Consider the following 25,205-nt stretch of genomic DNA (forward strand, 5'->3'; position numbering starts at 1 on the left):
ATATGCAAGCAAGACAAATATAATCAAAACTAGATTAGCACAATAAGATAACTTGGATCTTTAACTCAAGACGATTAGATCTTAAATCAAAGAGTACCAAGCTCTAATACTGATTGAAATAACCTAGAGGGGGTGAATAGGGTTTATGCTAATCTAATCCGATTTAATTTCGATTAAAACTTATTAACAAATTATTCTTGCAAGATAGATATACAATGTGTTATGAGCAAGAATGAGCAATATAAACAAAGGCAATATCCTAGCAATGAGATACACTATGAGATATATGTAAGGATATAAACACAAGAGTAAACAATATAGTAGGATAAATAAACAATGCAAGAATGGCGATATAAGATATGAGCACAAATAAAAGAACGCCAAAGCAAACTAAAACACACAATATGATCACGGAGTTTAGTCAACCCTTGACCTACGTCTCCGCTCCTCACCTTGAGGAAATCTCCACTATCACAACCGGGTTTTCTACGCTCACCCGAATAATATTTACACCTCACACTCGATTTTCTAGTTCACCGAAAACTTAACAATCTCACACTCTTACAATCCTACTTTACACCCTCTAAGTGTTGGTTTCTAGCCCGTGTTTACCTTAAGTGTTAGGAATTATAACTTACCTCAAGGTATTACCACCTACCCTACTCCTCTTGGGATAATCCTGTCTCTCACCACACACTCCTCTTGGTGTACAAGTGTATTACAAAGTGTATCTCACAATTAGGCTCAACAACAAGATTTATTCTCTATAATGGATAAGAACTCTATGTAAGCTCACTCTCAAAGAATACAATCTCACAACTATAAATATACTATGTATAAAAATACTTAAGCTCAAGTGGGTGTGTGTAATCAATAAGAGATAACAACAACTAAACTTAAATCAATCTAGCATAAATATGTATGAATCAAAATATAAATAAGCTAGAAGATAAGTTTAGAAAAACTTCTCTAAGAATCAAGAGCGAGAGAGAATGAGATTGAAGCCCAAACACAAAACAAATGATCTACTCCACTTGTAAACCTCTTTTTGCATAAACTAAAACAATCTTATAAAATTTAAAACAAACTCTCACAAACTTGTAAAACTTTTTTTAAAACTCTTTTAAACATCTATGAGAAACAATGAAAGTTGAGGGGTTAAACCAGCCAAAAACCCCCCAAAAACTTACAAAAATAGAAACTAGACGTTACTAGCCGTTATAGGCTGAAAAGACCAAAATACCCCCCAAAATCCAGCATTCTAGAAATTTATGTATCTGGATTTGTAAAATTAATTAAAAATAGTAAATTAACTTAAAAAATCATGAAAGTTTGAGAGAAGATTTTAGACATATAGATAGACATGTTATAGAAATGATTTATAAAATTTAACTTCCCAATTATGATATATAATTATTTTAAAACAGATATTCTAGATTCTAAAAACTGCTGAAATACTTGAGTTTATAAAATCAATTTACCATAGTAAATCAACTACAAAAATAATATATGTTTGAAAAATGGTTGTAAACATGTAATAGAACATGTTAGGAAAAGAATTTCTCAAATTTTATTTCTCATTTATGAGATATAATTTATTTTGTAAACTATTCAAAAATACAAAAAACGTTAAATACTCAATTTAGACAAAAACAATTTCAAACATGTTTGTAAATCCTTTTGAATGGATTAATAGACTTAAGAAAAGATATAAAATAGTGCAAACAAATATTTATTTCATAAATACATTATTTTGCAAATAAAAAATGATTTAACTTAAAAGCGATAAACCGAAAACGTGTATGTGTGTAATAAATGAGCTTTAAATATCAACACACAAAGTATAAACGCCTAAAACATTATATCCAAGATGAAAGTCTTCAATATAGCTCGTCTTGATTGAGGATAAGGCTTGATCTTGTATTTGGATTTGAATTACAAATAGCTTCCTTCCGATATTCCGCCAACCTCCATTGAATGTCATCATTAAGGCGCAATTCATCCAACCTCCAACGTGCATATTTGAGTAGATTACCTAACAAAACAAATATAAACACTCGATACACGTTATTAGGAATTATTTATAATCATCAAAACAAGATTATAGAATAGTCTCATAATCATGAGTCCAACAAACAGGACAGGAAAGAAATTGAAGATACTGAGATCTGACAACGGTACAGAATATACAGATGGTGCCTTCAAAGAGTTCTGTGATCATGTGGGCATAATTCGACACTGGACAGTCAGGTCAACACCACGACAGAACGGGGTCACGGAGAGACTGAACCAAATATTACGGGAGAAAGCAATAAGTATGCGATCTTATGTTGGATTAGGCAAGGAATAGTAGGCAGAAACGGTGGCTACATCTTGTTACATTATGAACCGTTCTCCATATTCTACATTGAATGATGATACACCCTATAGGGTGTGGTCAAGAGAGCATGCAGATTATGAGAGGCTCTGGATTTTTAGGTGTACCACATATTATCATGTCAACGAGGGAAAGCTTGACATGATGGCCAAGAAGGCTATATTCTTGGGATATGCAAAGGGTGTAAAAGGCTACCGTCTTTGGTGTATAGAAGATTTAAAGTTTGTGATCAGCATGGATATTATCTTTGATGAGAAATCCATGATTGCTAAGGCGCCCAAAGATGATGGTGTTGGGACAATTAGGACTTCAAAATCGTAGGTTATTGAAATAGAATCTAAACACCAACCAGGTTCAAGTCATGTTCAAGTGGGAAATCAAGTAGATGATGAGCTTGAGCAGGAGGAGAGAATACACAAGCACTATAACAACAGCAGTTCGAGGATAGTTTGGCTTCCACTAGGTCAAAGCGAGCATACAAGCAGGTACTAAAGCTAGGGGCTGATCAACCCCTAAAGCACTATGGGCTGGTTAATTTGGTGGAATATGCACTCTCGGTGGAGGAAGATGAGCCGGTCTCTTTCAAGGAAGCTATTCGGGACAAGGAAGCTATTCGGGACAAGGATAGTGAGAGTTGGTTGGCTACGATAGAGGAGGAGATGGAATCTCTTCGGAAGAACCAAATATGGAAGATGGTCCCATTGCTCGTAGGAAGAAAATCTATTGGTTGTAAGTGGGTGTATAAGAGCAAGGAAGATTCTTCAGAGCTCGGTGGTATAAGGTACAAGGCGAGGCTAGCGGCTAAAGGGTTTGCACAAAGAGAGGGTGTAGATTATAATAAGATATTTTCTCCGGTGGTGAAACACACTTCTATTCGGGTGCTATTGAGTATTATTGCTCATTGTGATCTTGAGATGAAACAACTTGATGTAAAGATAGCCTTCTTACACAGAGACTTGGATGAAGAGATCTACATGTTGGACCCTAGAGGGGGGGTGATTAGGGTCTTATGCTAATCTAATCCCAATTTAATGCCAATTAAAATTAATTATCAAGTTATCCTAGCAAATATAAAATACAACAAGATACGTAAGCTAGGATAAGCAATATGCACAAATGAATATATCCTATCAATGAGATATTACAAATATATGAGCAAGGATATATGAACTAACACAAGGGTAAAATAAACAATCTACACAAGTGATAGGGTGATATGATAAGCAATACACAAAGGCGATATAAGATATGAAAACAAGAATAAGAACGCCAATGCAATCACAAACAAAACGATATGTTTACGAGGTTCGGTCCCCACGACCTACGTCCCCGCTCCTCACCTCGAGGAGATATCCACTATCACAATCCGGTTTGAAAGCCGGAACTTCTACACACTCGGTTTACAAGTTCACCGAAAACTCTCACACTACACAATCACTCAACAATCACACTTTACACACTAAGTGTAGGAATCTAGCCCGTGTCCTCCTCCTCAAGTGCTCGATTACAACCTCTCCCTAGGTTCGTCAATCGACGCCACTCCTATTGGATTTGACCCCGTCTCTCTCTCCTCACACTTCTCTCGGTGTACAAGTGTATTACAAGTGATTCTCACAAACAAAAGTTAAATACAATGATTTGTTCTCAATTAACAAGTGAGAACACAATGAAGCTCACACTCACTAAATCACACCTCACAACCCACAATATATAATATGGAAATATCAAGCTCAATAAGTGTGTGTGATAATAGTGGTCGACCGGAGTACTGTAGCAGTGCGCAGCTGTTTTGTAAAATCAATTTAAAATAGTAAATGAACTCCAAAAATTATGAAAGTTTGTGGGAAATTTCTAGACATGTAGAATAACATTTCAGAGAAAGAATTTCTGAAAAATCTTTTCCCAGTTGAGAGAAATAAATGTTTTAACACAAAAATACAGTTTCTGAAAATCTGCTGTGATACACGATTTTGTAAAATCAATTAGGCACAGTAAATCAACTTCAAAAATAGTAAAATTTTGAGGGAAGTTTCTAAACATGTAGATAAACATGTCAAAGAAAGAATTTCTTGAATATCATTTTTCATTTATGAAAACTCATCTATTTTGTAAAACATGCACGAACATGCACGAATGAAAATTATGATTTTGTAAATTCCATTAAACATAACAAATCAATTCCAAACTTGATGAAACTTTGCGAAATGTTTGTAAACATGAAAACAAACATGTTGGAAAAAGAATTTTTCAATTTGCATTTATAATTTGTGAAAAACACTGTATTCTGCAAAAGCACTAAAATACGTATATATGAAAAACATGTGATTTTTATTTTTGACTCAAAATAAGTTTTGAAAACTGATGGAATATTTATATGGACATAATAAAAGTTGTTTATGATGTAAATATAGTCCAAAACCTATTTTGCATAAAAACACGAAAATCACAAATATATATGTGTGTGTATATTTGAGCTTATAGAGTTAACACACATTATATAAACCTTAAACTAATTTACCCAAGCTATGAGATCTTCAATATGGTCAACTTGGTACACATGTGGATGAAGCTTGAACTTGATCTTTAACTTTGAATCGTGCATTGCTTCACTCTACTATTCCGCCAACCTCCTCTTGATATGAACGTGTAGGCTCAATCCATCCAACCTCCAACTTACATTGTTTGTCTAGAATACCTAATAAGAAACATAACCACTAGACAAACAATATTAAAAATTATTTGTAATCATCAAAACAAGATTAGAAGATGTAGGCTCATGACATGAGACCTAACAATCTCCCCCTTTTTGATGATGACAAACAATCTACACAAAGTATATATAAGATATACAATAAAGCACAATACCCAAAAAAAAATACTCACAAACCACTTGTTTCTCCCCCTTTGGCAACATCAAAAAAAAAACGGGAAACAAAAGAATAAGAGAGCAAAGCTCCCCCTATCATAAAGCATAGGTAAGAGTATATAAAAAAAAATTTGGAAAGCCTCCCCCTGTATAAGTGCCATATGCAAATATGAATATAAGACAAGCACACACCATACTCAAGCCACCAAAAGTATAAGAGATGATATACCAAAGCACATGTAGATAGAAAACCAAGCAAACATAAGTGTTTACAACGATTCATATCGTTTAACACAAAACAAAAAAGGAACATCCAAACCTACATAGTTCAACAAAAGAGATAGTTCATTACAACTAAGTTCAAAGTTTTTGACAAAAGGCTAATATAGAACATAAAGATCATGGCTCGGATGGTCCTGGACCCGGGGAAGATGATGGGTGCTGCATCATCCTAACAATGTCATCAAATCTCTTCTCAATGTGGGTTAGATGCGTCTCCTGATAAGTCCTAATAGCACCGAGATCTCTCCTAATGGACTCCTGAGAGCTCCTAATGTCATCCTGAGTGCGCTCAATCTCTTCAAACCTCATCCTAAGATCCACCTGAGTGTCTTCTACTCTCTGAAATCTCCCCTGATCAGCATCATGATACTCAGCAATACGGGTGTAGAGGTTCTGGATATAGCTAGGTAGTGTAGAGGGAAAATCATCATCTTCAGACTCAGAATGGACAGGATCAACAGTAGGCTCAAGATCAGAAGACACATGAAGGCGAGCAAGCTCGGCCTCTAAAGAATGACGGGTGGTAGGAATTTTCATCCGATGAAGAGCAGAAACGTCGAATAGAGGACGGACTTTGACCTTAACTTCATTGGATAACTCAATATCAAAGTGGGTGAAGACACGAGAGAGTATAGCCCCGAAAGGAATGAATGTGCTGGGTTCAGTGGTCATGACATCGAAAATAACATCTCCCCATTTAACATCTACATTCCCTATAATAGCATAGATAGCTCTAGTAAGCTCTTGGGAGTAGTGACTATAGGTTCCAGTTTTGGGGAAAATGTTGTAGCAAACGATACGACCGATGATTTTGGCCAAGAAGGAGGCATTAGAAGATTCTAAGGGTAGATGAAAGCCTGGTTTGGTCAAGAGTGCTTCTATAGCTGGATCATCGTAAATAACATCCTTTAAGAGGATTTCACCACGAGAAAGACCCTATAGCTGGATCATCGTAAATAACATCCTTTAAGAGGATTTCACCACGAGAAAGACCAAGAATGTTAGAAAGATCGTCGGCACAAAAATTGATTTGACGATTCTTAACTATAGAGGAAATGAAGAAATTGTCAGGGTTGGATTTGTTGATTCTCATGTTCGCATAAAAGAGATGCACCATATGAGGATAATATGAGATGTCATTGGTACTAGAAAGAAATTGAGTCATGTGAACATGATCGAAAATATCTTGAAGCCTAAAATGTTTAAAGTCCTTAAAATTAACATATCGTCCGGGAAATGGCTTAAGTTGACAAATAGAACGATATTTAGTAAGGGCGGAATGATCTCTAAGATAATGTTCAGAAAAGTGTATAAGATCAAAGTTGTAGGTCTCTTCAAGAGCTTTCCAATGAGTCTTAGATCACCTCATTCTGAGATCGGATGAGAAAGATACAACCTTTTTGATCCCTCCCACTTCTACGACGTTTGTGGATGTTTTTAGACATAATGGATGAAAACAGAATTAAAATATGAACACAAACCCAAAAACTCAAACCCTAGATAATGTAATAGGTGAAATTGAACTAAATTAGGGTTGAGGAGCAGGAGATATACCTAGACACGAGATAGAGACCCAAAATGGCGAAGGAGAGCAGACAAATGGCCGGAGCAGAGGATGAGAGGGAAGGGAGAACGGATTGAGCTTGGAGAAAGAAGAAGAACGAAGAATTTTGGGATTTCGGTTCTCTCTAAAGGAAAGGCATTAAAGGCTAGGATTAGATCAGCTCACTGATGGGGTGGTAAAGATCGAATGCACTAATGGGTCGGGTTTTCTATGGGTCAAAAACCGAACCAAAGCCAGACAGATTCCGTAAGTCAACTGCAATTCAACTTACTATAAGTCGACTTATAGTCGACTTATGACAAAAAGAATTTTCCAGAAAGTTTAAAACAGTTAATTTTTTAATACAAAAAATGTAATATTCATTTTTATTGTATTAAAATCTTTGAATTAAATATTTTAACAATAAATTATCTGCATGATAAAATTTTAAAGAAAAATTTGACAAATTTTCACTTATAAACAAAAATTTAAAAACATTTTCAAACACAAACATGAAAACAAAACAAGACACCAAAAAATGATATAAAAATCATTTTGGTACCCAAATCATTTTGGTACCACTAGAACTTGGGACATGACCCCTATCATTTAAATCCAAGACCCTAGGGTTATGAACCCGCTTAGGCGTATTTTGTGCACTGATACGATCAAAGCAAAAATTGTAAACGTGACCCATACGATTGCAATTTGTGCAATGTAGAGGTTTGAATGGTTTACGTTGACCGAAATGGAATGCATGTGGTTCATTTACAAAAATAGATTTTTCTTTGTAATTATTTTGCAAACGAGAATTTCTTTTCAAATCGAAACAAAACATGGCCAAATGACCAAAACGACCACAATAATCACATTTATACACATGAGCATGTTTATGATTTACACTATGTGTGTGTACATGTGTATGTGATGAAGAAGCTTGATGGGATGCAAAATCATGAATAGGCTTATCAATTTTTGGTGCATTATGACAAAATTGAGCTAAATGGCCTTTAAGACCGCAAATAGAACATTTGTGAATTTTGTCATACATATGTGCATAGTGAATAGGTTTCTTGGAAGAATTAACATTAACCTTTGCACATAAGTCCATAAGCTTTTTATTATTAGCAATACAAGTATTTAGTGTTGAATCTAAGGTAGATATTCTTTTTCTCATTTGATTCAACTCATCATTGTGCATACAAGCATTGCTACTAGAAGTAGGATAAACAAGATTACTCATCATAGATTTTAACTTATCTACTTCTAACATAGCATCACGTTTTTCATGAAGCAAACTAGCATTTTCAATTTTCAAATTTTCATTGCATTCTTTAAGAATTATATTTTCATTTGCAATAAAATTAAACTTAGTAGCTAGTGTTTCATGAATAGATTTTATATTAACATACTTACTTTTTACATCAATATAGCTATTGTGTAATTTTTCAAACTCAAGAGCAAGTTCATCAAAAGTAATAATATCATCGTTATCGCATACCTCACTAGGGTTACTACCTAGTGGTGTTGTACATGGGGATGAGGCTTCCTTAGAACTCAAAGCGGGATTTTCCAACGCTTGTTGAATAGCCTCCAATTTTCCTTCATGTGCTTCAATAAGTTTCCATAAAGCATAAGCACTATCAAAATTAGCAAGTTTGTTAGAAAACGATGAGTGAAAAGCGCTAATCAAAAATCCTAGCAAAAGCTTGTTCATGTTAAACAATCTTTTATCATTATCACACCATTTGGATTTTTCCAAGATGGGAATAACATAACCATCCTCAATAATTTCCCACAAATCAAATTGATTAGATTGAACAAAAAGTTTGAATCTAATGCGCCATTGAGCGTAGGGGAAAATATCCAAACGAGGAGCAATATTAATAGCATATCCTAAGCAAGATGAATCATTCATATCCATAGAGATGAAATGCAAGAAGCACAATTAATCAAAATTAGATTAGCACTAATACAATAACTTGGATCTTTAACTCAAGGCGGTTAGTCCTTAAATCAAAGAGCACCAAGCTCTGATACCAATTGTTAGACCCTAGAGGGGGGGGGGGTGATTAGGGTCTTATGCTAATCTAATCCCAATTAATAGCAATTAAAATTATGTTGATCAATATGTTCTTGCAAGAGATAGATATGAACAATAAGAACAATAAGAATATGCACAAATAAAATATGAGACAAGCAAAACACAAACACACGATATGTTTACGAGGTTCGGTCCCCACGACCTACGTCCCCGCTCCTCACCTCGAGGAGATATCCACTATCACAATCCGGTTTGGAAGCCGGAACTTCTACACACTCGGTTTACAAGTTCACCGAAAACTCTCACACTACACAATCACTCAACAATCACACTTTACACACTAAGTGTAGGAATCTAGCCCGTGTCCTCCTCCTCAAGTGCTCGATTACAACCTCTCCCTAGGTTCGTCAATCGACGCCACTCCTATTGGATTTGACCCCGTCTCTCTCTCCTCACACTTCTCTCGGTGTACAAGTGTATTACAAGTGATTCTCACAAATAAAAGTTAAATACAATGATTTGTTCTCAATTAACAAGTGAGAACACAATGAAGCTCACACTCACTAAATCCCACACCACAACCCACAATATAATATGAGAATATAAAGCTCAATAAGTGTGTGTGATAATAGTGAATGAAACTCAATAAATATAACTCAATGAATATAGCTTAATGATGCCACTCCTATTGGATTCGACCCCGTGTCTCGCCTCACACTTCTCTCGGTGTACAAGTGTATTACAAGTGATTCTCACAAATAAAAGTTAAATACAATGATTTGTTCTCAATTAACAAGTGAGAACACAATGAAGCTCACATTCACTAAATCACACCCCACAACCCAATATATGACGTATGAAATTGCTACAAGCTCAAATAGGGTGTGTGTGATAATATGAGTATAAACAATTTCTAACTCAATTAACAAACTAGCAATAAATGATGATTATGAAAATCAAAAATACATTTGCTAGAGAATAGAGTTAGGAAAACTTCTCTATGAATACAAAGAGAGGATGAAGAAGATTGAGGGTGAATCCCTCAATTGGCAACGTAAGCTTCCTCCTTTGTAAACAAACACCAAACCCAAACTTGAGAATAAGCAAACTTTTAAACACTTGAAAACTCTTGTTAAAAACCTCTTAGTTGTTAGGAAATAGTTAATGCACATGGGTATTTATAGGCTTGAAGAAACCAGCCCAAAAATCCAACCAAAATCCTTAAAAACATTAAAATAAACAAAGCTGGAAACTAGCCGTTACTGTGCCAACGGCTATATATAAGTCGACTTATCAGGTTACACAAGTCGACTTGACAGAAGGAAAATCAGATGCAGAAAGAGAGTTTATAAGTCGACTTATAGTCGACTTAGTACAAGTCGACTTACTTTTAAGAACAAGTCGACTTAACAGAGGAAAAATGCATATTCCAAGCTAGTTCATAAGTCGACTTATCAGACCTGATAAGTCGACTTATGAACATGCACAGACACTGTGCATGTCCAAAAACTGATTTTTGAAGGCTCTTTAAAAATAGTAAACAATTTCCAAAAAATGTAAAATCTTGGGAAAAGTTTATAATCATACATACAAACATGTTGGAAAAAGAATTTTTCAATTTGCATTTATAATTTGTGAAAAACACTGTATTCTGCAAAAGCACTAAAATACGTATATATGAAAAACATGTGATTTTTATTTTTGACTCAAAATAAGTTTTGAAAACTGATGGAATATTTATATGGACATAATAAAAGTTGTTTATGATGTAAATATAGTCCAAAACCTATTTTGCATAAAAACACGAAAATCACAAATATATATGTGTGTGTATATTTGAGCTTATAGAGTTAACACACATTATATAAACCTTAAACTAATTTACCCAAGCTATGAGATCTTCAATATGGTCAACTTGGTACACATGTGGATGAAGCTTGAACTTGATCTTTAACTTTGAATCGTGCATTGCTTCACTCTACTATTCCGCCAACCTCCTCTTGATATGAACGTGTAGGCTCAATCCATCCAACCTCCAACTTACATTGTTTGTCTAGAATACCTAATAAGAAACATAACCACTAGACAAACAATATTAAAAATTATTTGTAATCATCAAAACAAGATTAGAAGATGTAGGCTCATGACATGAGACCTAACACTACATACATCAACCTGAGGGCTACAAGGTTGAGGACAAGAAGAGTCATGTGTGCCGCTTGAGGAAGTCACTCTATAGACTAAAGCAATCTCCTCGGTAGTGGTACAAGTGATTTTACTCCTTCATGCTGAAGCATGGGTTTTTCCGAAGTAATTATGATTGTTGTGTTTACATTCAGAATCTTCGTGGATGTGATTATATCTATCTTTTTTTATATGTGAATGACATGCTTATTGCTTCTAAGAGTAGGATGGAGAAAGATAGGCTAAAATATCAATTTGGTAAAGAGTTCGAGATGAAGGACATGAGCACTGTAAGGAAAATACTGGGTATGGAGATTAGAGGAGAGCGGGTGAATCGGTGATTATTCTTGAGTCAGAAGGGCTAAATAGAGCGGGTGATCATGAGGTTCGGGATGCAAAATATAAAGTCGGTGATGACTCTATTGGCTCCACATTTTAGGCTTTCAGGTAAACAATCTCCTACTACAACGGAAGATAAGGCACATGGAGCGTGTTCCTTATGCTAGTGTAGTTGGTAGTTTGATGTATGCCATGGTGTGTACACGCCTAGATATTTCACAGGCAGTTAGTGTGGTCAGTAGGTTCATAGCGAATCTGGGAAAGGCATACTGGGAAGCGGTGAAATGGGTCCTGAGGTACTTGAAGGCACCGCGGACACGAGTTTGTGTTTTGGTGGAGATACATGTCAGATTAATAGGTTTGTTGACTCTGATTTTGTAGGCGATCTAGATAGACGACGATCTACTACTGGTTATGTATTTAGGATACATGATGCTTCAGTTAGTTGGCAATCGATGTTACAGGTTACAGTGACACTTTCTAGTACAGAGACCGAGTACATGGCCATGACGGCGGGAGTGAATGAAGCATTGTGGTCGTAGGGTCTTCTAGACGATCTGGGGATTGAGCAGGAGAACGTGAACTTATGGTGAGACAGTCAGAGTACGATTCACTTGGCAAAGAATCAAGTTCATCATGCTCGTACCAAGCATATCGATGTCAAGTACCATTTTCTGTGGGATGTCATAGAGGCAGGTCATATTTCTCTCATGAAAGTGCATGTGAATGAGAATCCCACGGACATATTAACCAAGGTGGTCACAGGTAGCAAGTTTAAGCATTGTTTGAACTTGCTTCATATCAGGCCGTGTTGATCTGCACAAGAGGGCATGGCCCTTCAGGACAGTGATGGGGTGATGTGGAGACTATATGGAAAATAAATTCTGAACTATGATTAGCTTGATCCCGGTGGAGGGTACGTAAGCAGCCGCGGTATAGTGACGCAGCTGGTTTGGCCTGGTTTGGTTTTTCAGATCTATCTCTGGTAATATTCCCGGTGTTCTTCTAGTGTTCGTCCAAAATTTAGTTTATCAAATGATGTACGAGGTGGAGAATTGTGAATATGAGGACCACGAGCGGGAGGGTAAAGCTTGAGCAGGAGGCAAAGCATGTGGGGGCCACACCTACGAGCGTGGAGCAGCAAGCGGCAGGCCCACACATGCGGGTGCGGCCCACCCAAAACATATTTCCTATAAATACCTTTTCAATCGGTTCCTAGAGTTTTTTGTGGGAAAAATAGCAGAGGGTTAGTCGGCTGCAGGTGAAGAAAAACAAAAAAAAGGGTTTTTTGGTGACTGTTTAGAGGAGAAAACAGAGGATTTTTCAGATCTAAAAGAGAGATCTTGAGGAGAGAAAAAAGAGAGCTTGGAGAGATTTTACAAGAGAGAGGTCAATTTCTTTTGGGTAAAAATCATAGCTTTATCTTTGAGACGAGCTTGTGGATTGTACAAGTCATCAGTGTTCTCCTTCATAGTGGAATCTCCACTCACCCCCTCCCGTGGACGTAGGCAAGTTTGCCGAACCACGTAAATCTCGTGTCTTTACTATTTTCTGGGTGTTGGCTATTGCTTGTAGGTTCCCTCGACAAATCAGTCCTAGAACTGATGAGAGGAAGAGTGTATATTTCACTTTATTGAGATATTTCGTTTTCTATTCTTGTTTCCTTTGTGAAACGGGCATATATAGGTTGGCTTGAGCTTTTGTGAAAATAAAAGCCAGGGGTTTCTCTCGGGTTATATCGCTTTCGCGACGTGATGACGTAACTCTACGCCCAACAGTACCCCAGGCAAAGCCAGAAATACATACATCTTTTTCAATATTAATACATAATCATCAATATTAATACAGAATCAGGGAGTCTAAGAAGATATAAAAGATATATTTTACTTCAATGCTATACATTCTCAAAAAAGTACAATTACAATGTGTCTCCTCACTGGGAATAGTTTTTCCTTTTATGGTCATGTAGGAAGGGCATTTTGGTCTCTTCGGTCGAGTTTGTACTAGTGGCTAAGTTAGTGTCGACTTTACAATTGTCGGCTGTGGAGTGGTCACGGAATGAGCGCAATCACTTTGACAAGATGGGACAGGCTAAAAGATGGTCTATAATGTTAAATATGCACATAAATGATATTAACCTATGAGAGAGATTGGAGAGGTGAGAAACTAAGAACGATGACGCGGCTAAAAGATGTTCTGAAGAACAAAAGGTCAAAATGTGAGTATTGGTTAACATCAAGAGGGAGGAAACTCAAAATTTTAATGTGAGGCTGAAGCAAAGTTCCCTCTGCAAGTTGCAGTTATGATTACAAGTTAGTTTCTTAAAAAGCCTAATAGATATAACTGCTGTAAAATCACATGGGACCACCACAACCACTAACAAAGCAAAGCAGCAATGGCAGGCTATGAACTGAACTGAACTGAACTTGTCAGTGTTCATTGGCAGTCACAAAACTAAATTTTGACACATAACTTTAAATTCAAAAAACAGAAACAAGAAACAAAAACAAAAAGACAGCCACAATCCCTGTCTGTAACAAAAGCGTGGGCTTTCAAGAAGTGCGTTTGTATAAGTCCAAAAGACCCATTCGTGTTCCCATTCCACTGAAAAGCGAACTCAAATAGAGTGAAGTGAAACATTGTAGTGACTTTTTTTCTCTCCTCATTTTGCACTTGTTTTGGGTGAGAAAAACAGTTGAAAAAAGATTAGAGTTATTGGAGCTGCAATTGTTGTTGTAGGGCTCCTTTTATTCTTCTTGTCGACGAATTTATTGATGAAGTCCCTCCTGCAAATCATTCAACAAACCATTAGAAGACACCGAGGCTTCAGGGCCGTCTCAAGCATTTTTTAGGCTTTAGGCAGAGAAAAATATTTAGGGCCTTAACATTAAAAAATTTAAATATTAGTTTTTAAAAAATAAATTTTATATAAAATTTAATTTTCTAGCTTTTTGAGATGCAAAATTACTAATTAAATTTTATATTCAAGCTTTAATATTCAATTGATAAAATTGTCAAATTATTTAATCTCTTGAGACATTGTTGAACGTAAATAAGATTTTATTAATAAAAAGATATAAAAGAAAAAAAATAAAAACACAAAATACAGAACATATCCATGAGCTATATATGTCTGTGTGTGTGAGATCGAGAGAGAGAGGAGAATGAATGTAAATTAATTAAAATAAATAAAAACCAACAAGCTTACGTTTTATTTTGGGGCCTTCTGGATTAGAATTGCAATTATGTATTTTGAGTATCAAAGATTAAATAAATATGAAAGATGAGTGAATGAGAAGAAAATAAAGGAAGTTAGCAAGAGAAAAAACGCATAAACTATGCATAAATAAGAATGAGTATTTAATGTGTTTTTCTCTTTTTTTTACTGTTACAATCTAATTAATTATAGAAATAAAATATAAAAAGTTACAATTAGAAAATATATTTTTTGGGGCCCCAATAAAATGGGGGCCCTAGGCATATGCCTTAATGGCCTATGCCTTCCGCCCCTCTGATGATTAAATTAGTGACTGAATGAGAAATATTGTGGAAATATAATTCAAAATTAGGAATGAAATCAGCCTGGGGGTTTTTCTTGCCAATCTTACCAGTTCTATTTATACTAATTCGGAGGGGTAGACTAGGAAAAGAGGAAAATCCATGTGGCATCATTTGGTCAGCCAGGCTGAATCATAGAGAAGTTTCCTCTAGAACTGAATTGTACACATGTCCCTCTAGCACTAGTCGAGATGGTTAGAATAGTAGCAGAGGACATAGGAAGAATAATCTTCACAGTCGTGTTGGCATCCCCACATGAGTTAATTAAGCTCCGCTATCTACCGGTGGGTGGGGTGGGGGGGGGGGGTGTCGAGCTTATCTTGTAGTTAGGGCATGCGTCGAGTAGGGCTCGGATGATAATGCTTGTTATGACTTGGAAGATAGTAAACCTCAAGCAAGGGAAGGACAACCATGCTACACAATGTGACTTTTAGTCAAGTCTTGTTTGGCTTTGTGGTTGAATTATAGACCCTTAATTATCACTAATTATCTTAAAATCACTCTAAACATTGGACCAAAACTCCAAAAGTTATGGTGATTATTGAGATTTATATTTTTATTATATTCTAATATGTCCCAGCAAGTTGAGCGTACTTGTTATGGGCCGAAGACTAGACTCACATATCAGTATCAATTTTTAGAAGATCTGTTCTAATTTCGTGGCTGGTGAAATTTGAAGTTTGGTTGCTCCGATACCAATTTATAGTTCTTCTAATCATTACATTAAGGGGGTGTTTGGTTGCATTGTTTTTGAGAAATGTTTTCTCAAAAGTACTGACGCATGGCATTTATGTAATTAAGAGTTTTCTATACATTTCTATAAACTGTGTTTGGCTCCAAAAAAATTTACAGAAATGTTTTCTGTAAAGTGCCCAAAAGTACCAAATTTTATGGAAATTGATTTCCTTCTAAAATGGGAGGAAATCTCTTGGAAATCTGACGCATTCATTATTTAAATAATAAAACTCATTAACTCTTTTCTACAAAGTTCTCACTTTTCTATAAAGTTGGTGGTGTTTGGTTACATTTCTATAAATTATAGGAAATGTTGCTATTTTTCCAAAAGTTATTTCTTATTTTCTTGTTTTGAACCAAACAAGCACAATACAAAAAATAAGAAAATTTGTACTTTTTAACTTCTCAAAATTACTTTTCCTATAATTTTTTTTAAGAAATACAAGGAAATCAAATTTGGGATGGAAAACATTTCCTATAATTTATAGAAATGTAACCAAACACCCCCTAAAACTCTAAAGTTATGATTAGAATTGAGGTTTATGTTTTTATTATATTCTAACATATTACTTGTTACTCAAAAGTCAGTTTTGTGGCACAACAATACTTCAAATTTTATGATCATATTTTTATATTAAATATATAAGTCTTCATATTTATTATTTAAGTCAGGCCCTTCTTACAAACTCAAATCAATGAATATAAAACCAACAATGAATGCGGCGGCTCGTTCTATCAGCGTCATTGTTGCATCCTCCAGATTATATGGATCTTGGCTTCCTCACAAACTATCAAATGTATTTTATTCTACTTTTTGTACGTCACTTTCAGGTGTGTATTTGGACTGAATGAATGAAGTAGAGGCTATTGCCATTTCTTATAATTGGCTTATAATCCAAAAATGTATTATAAGCTAAGTGGATTATAAGCTAAAATGTTTGGTAAAAAATTTATAAGTTGCTTTCTATAGGAGAGTATTTGACAAATGAGTATATTATAATCTTTCATTGTTGTCAAAATAACAAAAAAAAGACGTGACTATAAATTTAAACATTGGGTAAACTTCGGAATTAACTTAAATGGTTAGGGGTAAACTTAACATTTAGTTTGTTAAACTATATGGCTTATAAACCAAAAATATAAGCTACGTTAGGAGAGCTTACTTTTTGGTTTATAAACCAAAATAAGTAAGTTGTCAAACTTGTTGTAGTGATTTATAGAGGACAAAAATGACTTATAAGTCAGTTAACTAGTTAGCTCTTAGTGTGAAAAGGACAAGCTTTATCAAACACAAAACACAAGTACTCTCAAAACCAAAAGCCCCCCCCCCCCCCCCCCCCCCCCCCCCCACCCCCAAGTTGTTCCTCCCCTTAAAACCACCACCTTCTTCCCTCACCGTCACCCTCTCCCTCCTCAAAATGGGCACTCCAAATCTCAGCAGCCCCTGGGCCTCTCCTCCTCCGGACCCGAAAACCGAACCCAATAACCCATACACAAGAAACCAACAGTCGACTTATTATACCCGAACCAGATGACCACACAAAGAAGCTAGCCCCTAAGCGGGGCTCCAACAAGGACGCCCACACAAAAGTCGACGGCCGCGGGCGCCGCGTACGCATGCCCTCTGCGCCGCCCGCATCTTCCAGCTCACCGCGAGCTCGGCCACAAGTCGACGGGCGAGACCATCCAGTGGCTCCTCACCCATTCGAGCCCTCCGTCCTCGTGCTACCGGTCGGGTACGTGCCCGCGTCCGCTTTGACCACCGCCGCTCTTCCTCATCTCCTCTGCTGCTCTCCCGGCCCACCATCAGCGTTGTGGGCCCCACCAGCTCGGTTTCGGCCGGCGGGAATGCTGAATCCGCCATCAGTCTGAAACTTGCGGGGTCAGGAGCCGACGGGTCAGTTCTCGGTGGGGTTTTCCGAGGTTTATGGAGTTCTCCGCCGGCGGAGGGGTAGGATTTGGCTCGATATTGGCGGGTCGCGGGCAGCAAAGCGGGGCCTTGACGCTTGGATTTGGCTCAGGACGGGCAGCAGGATGTTGGGGTTCTGGGTTCTCAGGGTTTTAGCCAATTCTATCAGCAAATGGGGCAGCAGCCGGAGCCTCAAACTCCGGTAACCGATGATTCTCAAGGGTCAAGACGGTGAATTTTGATGAACTGGGGGAGAGAGAACCGAAAAGATTTGATCTTGGTGAAATTTGGCGTCTGGAAATGGCTGTGTTTTGTTTTATTGGTAAATTTTCCTTTGTTTTAACTTTGAGTTTTTTGGAGATTGGAGTTTAATGAATTGTTTCACTGGATTTTGTTTTTGGAACATGCAGGTGGTGTGTATATTTGAATGAAGGGAGCTGAGTTGAGTTGGGTTGAGTTTGGTGCCGACGAATTGTGTGCAGTTGCAGATATAAGAGGTGAAGTCATCTTTGATAATGTATTTTGATCTTAATTTTAGGTTGCATGAAGAATTGGCTTGTTTTTGTCATGAGAGAAGATCTTAATTTTGGGTTGCATGAAGATATTTGGCATGATATAACTTACTTCTACGGCCACACGATGTGATTTTCTCTAGGACTTCATTATGAGTTATCTTCCAACCCTGGAAAAAAAAATGAATTCACTGCTAATCGGGCTTGATGAATTATGCCAAATAAATTGGAGTTATTAATACTTGAAGAAGCTGTATCAGAGGTCTAGTGTTTCATATTTCAATCAAAGTGTTAGTGTTCATTTGTATGCCTTTATGAGAAGTACCTCCAGGCTTCTTCATGTTCAAAGTACGAACAGAATTATTGAACTTGTATATTCAATTTTGGTAATTAATAGGATGGGAGCTATACGTTGGATTTAAATCTAATTAAATCTATTTGTGGGCACATATGTTTCGTCAATGTGTGTTGCTATCCTTAAGGATAACTCGCATAAAGTGATTAATCAAATTGGATTAATGGGTGTTTAAATAAATCATGAGCTAAATGTACAGATACCAGGTTGTAATTATAATTTGATGATGGGGCAAATTATAAAAGTAACAGTATAATACTTATAAATAAGGGGTTATGGTCCCTAATCTAAGGGTTAAGGTTCTCATTCTTTTCACCCCCCTCTAAGAGAGAAACTCAAGAGAGCCCCTCTAGATTAGAAGATCTCAAACCCAAGATTAAGATCCGTGCAAATTCAGATGGATTCAGGTATAGCTTCCGCTCATTGTGTTTTAATTTCTTTGAATTAATCATGGTTTTATGGATTAGATCTTAAATTTAAGGTCTATCACTATAGACAGGGTTTTGTTTGATTCGAAGACAGTATTGTTTACAAGGTTCTCTTTTTATTTTAACATCATAAAAAACCAGAGACATAAGCTCCGGAGGAACTTCTCTAAACCCAAATTAGCTATCTCAGATTATCGACCATAGCAGAGACAAATTCACTAGAAGCATTCACTATCATATATTCATATTAGCATAGAAGTTATGCACAGTGTGCTATTAACTATACCTGGTGGTTCTTATGCTTGGTTTGTGTAAAGGAATGCCAGAAGAGAAGGGTTTGGCAAGATAAAAGTAAAACGAAGTACTAACATATCAAACTACGTTTTCTCACATAAGAACAGACAAGAGCTGTAATTGAATGTTATTGACGTGAATATTTTCCCTTTGAACTTTTAATATCAAAAAATGTCAGATAGGCGACTGGAAATCAGATTTTATTTTATTTTTGTCATATTTTTTCATAGGAAATGCTGCCAGGCACAATATGATCTATATAGTTTTTAGATTTGATGAAACTTTTCTGGAACATGAAGAGTGATAGAAAATATGTATTAAACGTTAGACAAAAAGAGTACCTAGACCCTTGAGAACTATGAACTTTGTGATCATTATGTGGTTGTATTTGTCTTATTGGCCTATAGTTTTCATGCATATTGTGAACAACTTGAGAAGCCTTTATTGGATTGTAAGTAAAAAATGAACTGAAGTTTGTACGTATTTAGATCTCTCTTCTGACATATTTTGTGGAGGAAAGAAATGTTATGGATTTGATGACATTCAACCAAAGTTGCATGGGTGCCGTTATGGGTACGGGTAAGGACACAACAAGTTTGTAAAAGGTAGGCTACGAGGACGCGGCTATATATGTATGTTATGTATATTTATATGTATTAAAATTAACAATTTACATAAGACTATTGTTTTTTCATTTCCATAAGATCAATATAAAAGATATAGATGTGGAGTGTAGGATATACGTCCATGAAGTGTATGTGTATGTATTATATAATTGAGTATATGCTTGAATAAATATATGCATATATTCAAATAAGTGTCTTAAGAATTTTCGGCAGGGGTACGAGTATGTGTTGGATATGGGTACAGTTTCCGATAGAAGTACCCAGGTAACGTACTCAGGGCATGTTTCATTGCCTTGTAGGATTTATGACTCAAAGCTTATCGATAATAAGCTTGGCATAGAGTGGAGGGATCATCTTATGTTAAAAACATTGTAGCTAAATGTTATTTAGGTGCTCTTTCCAAAATTTTCTTCTTTTTTGGGAGAAAATTTGTCAGTGTTCAAGCTTGGTATCTAGTATCTCGATAAAAATTCCGATCGGCCTCTACTAAAGCCAATGGAAAACTGCAAGCCACATCTTGCTTTTGTTCAGTGATGTCGGAAGAACTCTAGACAGATTCATATGGACATACTGTCAACCTGATGTTCTGCATCTTCTCTTGAACGATATGATGTGACGAGTTTTTCTTTTGGAAATACACAAACATTAGGAGTTATTAGTTTATTATTTATTCATTGCTTTACGAATTTGTTCAGATTTTTATTTTTTATTTTTATTTTCCGAGAATGAGAATCTTGATGACAATTCAAATGCTTGAGAAGGGGTTGATTTGTTTGCTAGCCAGCCCAGCCTTCTTTCAGTTGGTCCTTGAAATCTTTTGCGATGCCATTATCACTCTATCCTCTATGCCTCTATTTGCTTTGCCAATGTTAATTGAAGCCTTCGGCAATTCATGCCATAGACTCACAGAGAGGAGATTGCAACTTCAGTTACGTGACAACAGTCAAAACATACGTGTGCACTAGGAGCGGTTACGAAGCTCCATCATAATATTCTCCGTACTCAACTAGTCATTATTTCCATTCTACTTAATAGTAGTTGCTACATCGTCATGTCAAAATAGATCCCCGAATTACCTCCAAGAGCATCACAAAGTTCAGATATTAATCAAAATCTAGCTCGTGATCATTTCAGTCCGCGACACAGACAACAGCCTCCGCATTGCTCTATAACAAAAAGAGAGGTATAACCTAAATGGATACATAGTCCATTCTCTTGCTGCCATCAGACCAGTGGAAGCTCGCCACAGTCGCTGATGACAACCTTCTTCTTAGGGCGGTCGCCTCGGTCTGTCTCTTGAGATTCAATCAGCTTGACGACATCCATCCCCTCCATTACCTGCCCAAATACGACGTGCCTCTGATCCAACCATGGGGTCTGCAATTGAAGCTTAAAATTACCAATATGAAGGAGAAAAAAGCTTCTAATCAACCCATACGTTATAGACCGCTTTTCTAAGCAAACCTATGTTATTATTTATTGCAAACCAACCCACAAATCTCCATTCTGTCTTCTTTCTTAGATCATCTTGTGAAACTTCAAGAGGGGTGAGGTATTGTTGGCATACCCCCCCCCCCCACCCCACAAAAAAAGGACAAAAAAAAGACTAGCTATATTCGCGAGCATGGCCTAAGAAAAAAGATGGAATGCGAAGTTGACAACTAACATGCAAAAACTAAAAACATAAGTGCTACTTAGAAAAGCAGTCTATAAACTGGGGGCTAAAGAGACCACGTTCTCTAAATAAAGTGTTAGCACATCGAGATACTATCCAGTTTATCCCTGTCTATACGATTAATGGTGCACCAAGAACAACAAAAAAGCTTGGGATTAGTTCACTGATCAAATAAATATCTTGGCGCACCAAAAAGTTATCAAAGAATCAGATTTATGAGCCTATATGGTCCGTATATCTATTTCATCTTCAGCTTTTATGCGAGTATACGCTTCAACTGACAATGTATATAAAGTGTCTGCAAATGGACAAACTATGATGTCGTCCCTATTCACGGGACTAAAGGTGCACCAAGGAAAACAAGAAAGCTCAGGCTTAGTGCATAAACAGGTATTCTTTTCTTGGTACACTTTATCCAGCAAACAGAGACAACCAGATAGTTTCCATGTAGATGAGTTCTCCCCTCAAAATTACTCATGCATCTCGTGGATATTAGAATGACAAATCTCAAGAAGGAATAGTATTGGTAACAGTAATAAAAAGTAATAATCATTTTGGAATACCTTGACAGTGCAAATGAAGAACTGGCTTCCATTAGTGTTAGGTCCTGCATTTGCCATACTAACAACTCCAGGTCCCACATGCACCACTGAAGAAGTAAAAGGGGAGTTTTCAGGTGTGAGATATAAGTACCTGATAGAGGAAAATTATAGGTTAACGAAGTTTACTTACACTTGAAGTTCTCATCCTTGAATGTACGTCCATATATGCTTTTACCTCCGGTTCCCTACAAAGTGAGAGTAGGTAATCCAAAGAAAATTATGTTCTTTTATAGTCATGCAACTAGAATTAATACATAAAAAAAATCATTTTATCACCCGTTGTTTGTAGTGGCTACGGGTACTAAAAGACTAAAACATGCAAAAGATAGATTAAAAGGAGTACGTTAAGTCTTGGGTCCTTCATTTTTCAAACTTCCTAATATACCCTTCTGCGCCTATTATTTTTGCTACTCCCTAAAATACCTCTGTCCTATCTATAAACCTTTTTATATTCACGAAAGGATTTGCAGAAATGGTCTTTATAAATCTTTAATTGATTAAAATTAATCCTTGATGTGATTACAAAATTAAATCTTCATGGTTCAGCAAAGAATTCTAATTACAATTGAACTAGAATTGTTATAGAAAAAAACCAGTAACTATTGCTCCAGGAATTACAAGCAACTGTGGCTTAAAAAATAGCAAGCTACAGGAATACAAACATAATAAAAGAAATTCATAATGGTTGCACGCTCTGAATAATGTATACATGTATACTTTTCTCTAACCCCAAATACAAGAAAGATAAACAATACAATAATACAAAGGTCAACAATGATAGTTATAGAAAAAGACTAAACGGCAACGTGTATTAGACGTAGACTTAGGATTTTTGGAACGTAACGTAACGTCGTGAACAAAGAGTTTATTTCTACAAATAGAAATAAAAAAGGCACCATGTTTGGCGTTCACAACGAAGCATATGTTATAAGCTGACCTGTTTCATAACATTCATTGCCACTATGTGGAAACTACAAATTTCAATTCACATGGGAATAAAATTTCAATGCAAAATACAAAGCAGTAGCCGTTTCGCAATAGCTGCAGAAAAAGATAACTGAAGTTGAATACTCACATTTCCCTTGTCAAAGTCTCCCCCTTGGATCATGAATTCTTTGATGACACGATGGAATGCTGACCCTTTGTACCCAAAGCCTTTCTCCCCTGGTAACGATAAAACATGTATACGAACTTCATCAAACACTACACAATGACTATTGAATGCATCCAAGAAAAAGAATGTAATCAATTCATGTAATATGCCAAATGAATTTAGGCCTCAAACCTGTACAAAGAGCTCGAAAGTTTTCTGCAGTTTGTGGCACATCATCCCCAAAAAGCCCTATAACGATCCTACCAACTGGACTACCCACAGGGTTTCCAATGCTAATATCAAAATACACTTTTTGAGTGACTTTAGATTGCAATGCAGGCTCCTGAATTTTCATTGAACAATGAAGAACAATAATCAGCAACAAACAGTTTCAATGGAAATCCAGCAGACTTTGAAGACCAAGGGGAAAAAAACTATATAAGCCTACATAAACAAACAATTCAACATTAAAATAGAAAATATGAACAAATTAAACAGTAAAACGATAATAAAAGAGACATAACAGTCGTTGCAACAAGCGTTCTAATGGAAATCCAGCAGGACTACATAAACAATAATGGAAGGACTATTTCACCTAAATTTGAATGGGTAGGAACCAAGATAAAATAGTAACTGGTACCACTTAATATAGCAAACTCCAGCCGCCATGAATATTATTCTTGAAGCACTGAAATAAATGCAATAAACGTAATAAAAAAGAAGAGATTTCTTTTCTTGGACCTTCATGTACCACTAATCAAAACGATTTAAATTAAATTGACACCATAGTCACTAGTTATGAACACAATAAAGAAAATGACCAATAACTGCTATATTCCCGATAGCTTTCCAGAATATCAAATATTTAAGCACTGTCCTCTTACAGAAACAATTTATCTTTCAATGCTTGATCTACCAAAAAGTAAAGTAATGTTACTCCAACTTCAACCTTGCATCACCAAAGAGTAGACATTAAAAACAGAGAGCATAAACAAATTACAGAAAGCACAAAAAGAAAACTAATGTAATAAGAAAATTCTCAATCCCATATCACAATCACAAACTAGACAATAGGTCGGTCTACAGTTTCTTCATTACGCCTTAAACCTCACCAGTGACTTCCAAAACACCAAAATGTACTATAATGCACTAACGAAAAAAAGAACTTGTCCTCTTTATCTGCAAAGCCCAGACAAATAAAGGTAGATAAAAGAATGCTGGAGATCACATTTGAGTATAATCTCGTAGTTAAAAGAAGTAGAAAAGTCTAAAGTTCTTACACCTGCAATTATTTTCTAAAAGTGGTATTCGAACAGCTGAACCTGGCTAGACCCAAGTTCTCTCTACTTTGAATTGCAAATATTGAAATCTCATCTCAAACAATAAGATCCAACCACAAATTCTCAATCCCCAAAAGAAGGGGATCCAATCCAGAACAGAAGTTAACATAATATTCACGGGCTAAAACCCTAAACCCCCAATCCAACTTTGAGCGCAAAATTTGTTAGCATGAATAAACAAAGATAAATGAGTCTATAAAACCCTAACCCCCTAATCCCCAGAAGGCAAAAAATCTTGTCATCAACTAGCGATTCCAAAACCCTAAAAGACAGTAGAACCCCAAAACCCTAATTGGAAAAAGGAGCAGCAAACCTGCAATGCGGACCGAATCGAGCTGAAGGATCGGGTCCGAACCCGACAAGGAGGGCTCGAGATCGAAACGAAGGACTTGGACGAGATTTCCCTTGACCACTGAGGGCATTTTCGGAAGCTCGATATGGCG

At 36.3% G+C, this 25,205-nt stretch overlaps 2 protein-coding genes across 2 annotated transcripts; one reads left to right on the plus strand and one right to left on the minus strand.

Moving 5' to 3' along the window:
- On the plus strand, positions 17,321-18,772 carry LOC109823493 (transcription factor TCP20-like; the record flags this gene model as incomplete). The annotated part of the gene is given in 7 exon segments (XM_020389772.1): positions 17,321-17,549; positions 17,552-17,575; positions 17,578-17,631; positions 17,634-17,746; positions 17,787-17,939; positions 17,941-18,159; positions 18,248-18,772. Coding segments are annotated over 6 exon segments (705 nt in total), but the record flags the coding sequence as incomplete, so codon positions are not given.
- Positions 21,029-25,204, minus strand: LOC109823494 (photosynthetic NDH subunit of lumenal location 5, chloroplastic-like; the record flags this gene model as incomplete). The annotated part of the gene is made up of 6 exons (XM_020389773.1): positions 21,029-21,429; positions 22,291-22,376; positions 22,460-22,514; positions 23,405-23,493; positions 23,615-23,765; positions 25,076-25,204. Coding segments are annotated over 6 exons (663 nt in total), but the record flags the coding sequence as incomplete, so codon positions are not given.

This window comes from Asparagus officinalis, chromosome 9, assembly GCF_001876935.1.
Source record: "Asparagus officinalis chromosome 9, Aspof.V1, whole genome shotgun sequence".
NCBI lineage: Eukaryota > Viridiplantae > Streptophyta > Magnoliopsida > Asparagales > Asparagaceae > Asparagus > Asparagus officinalis.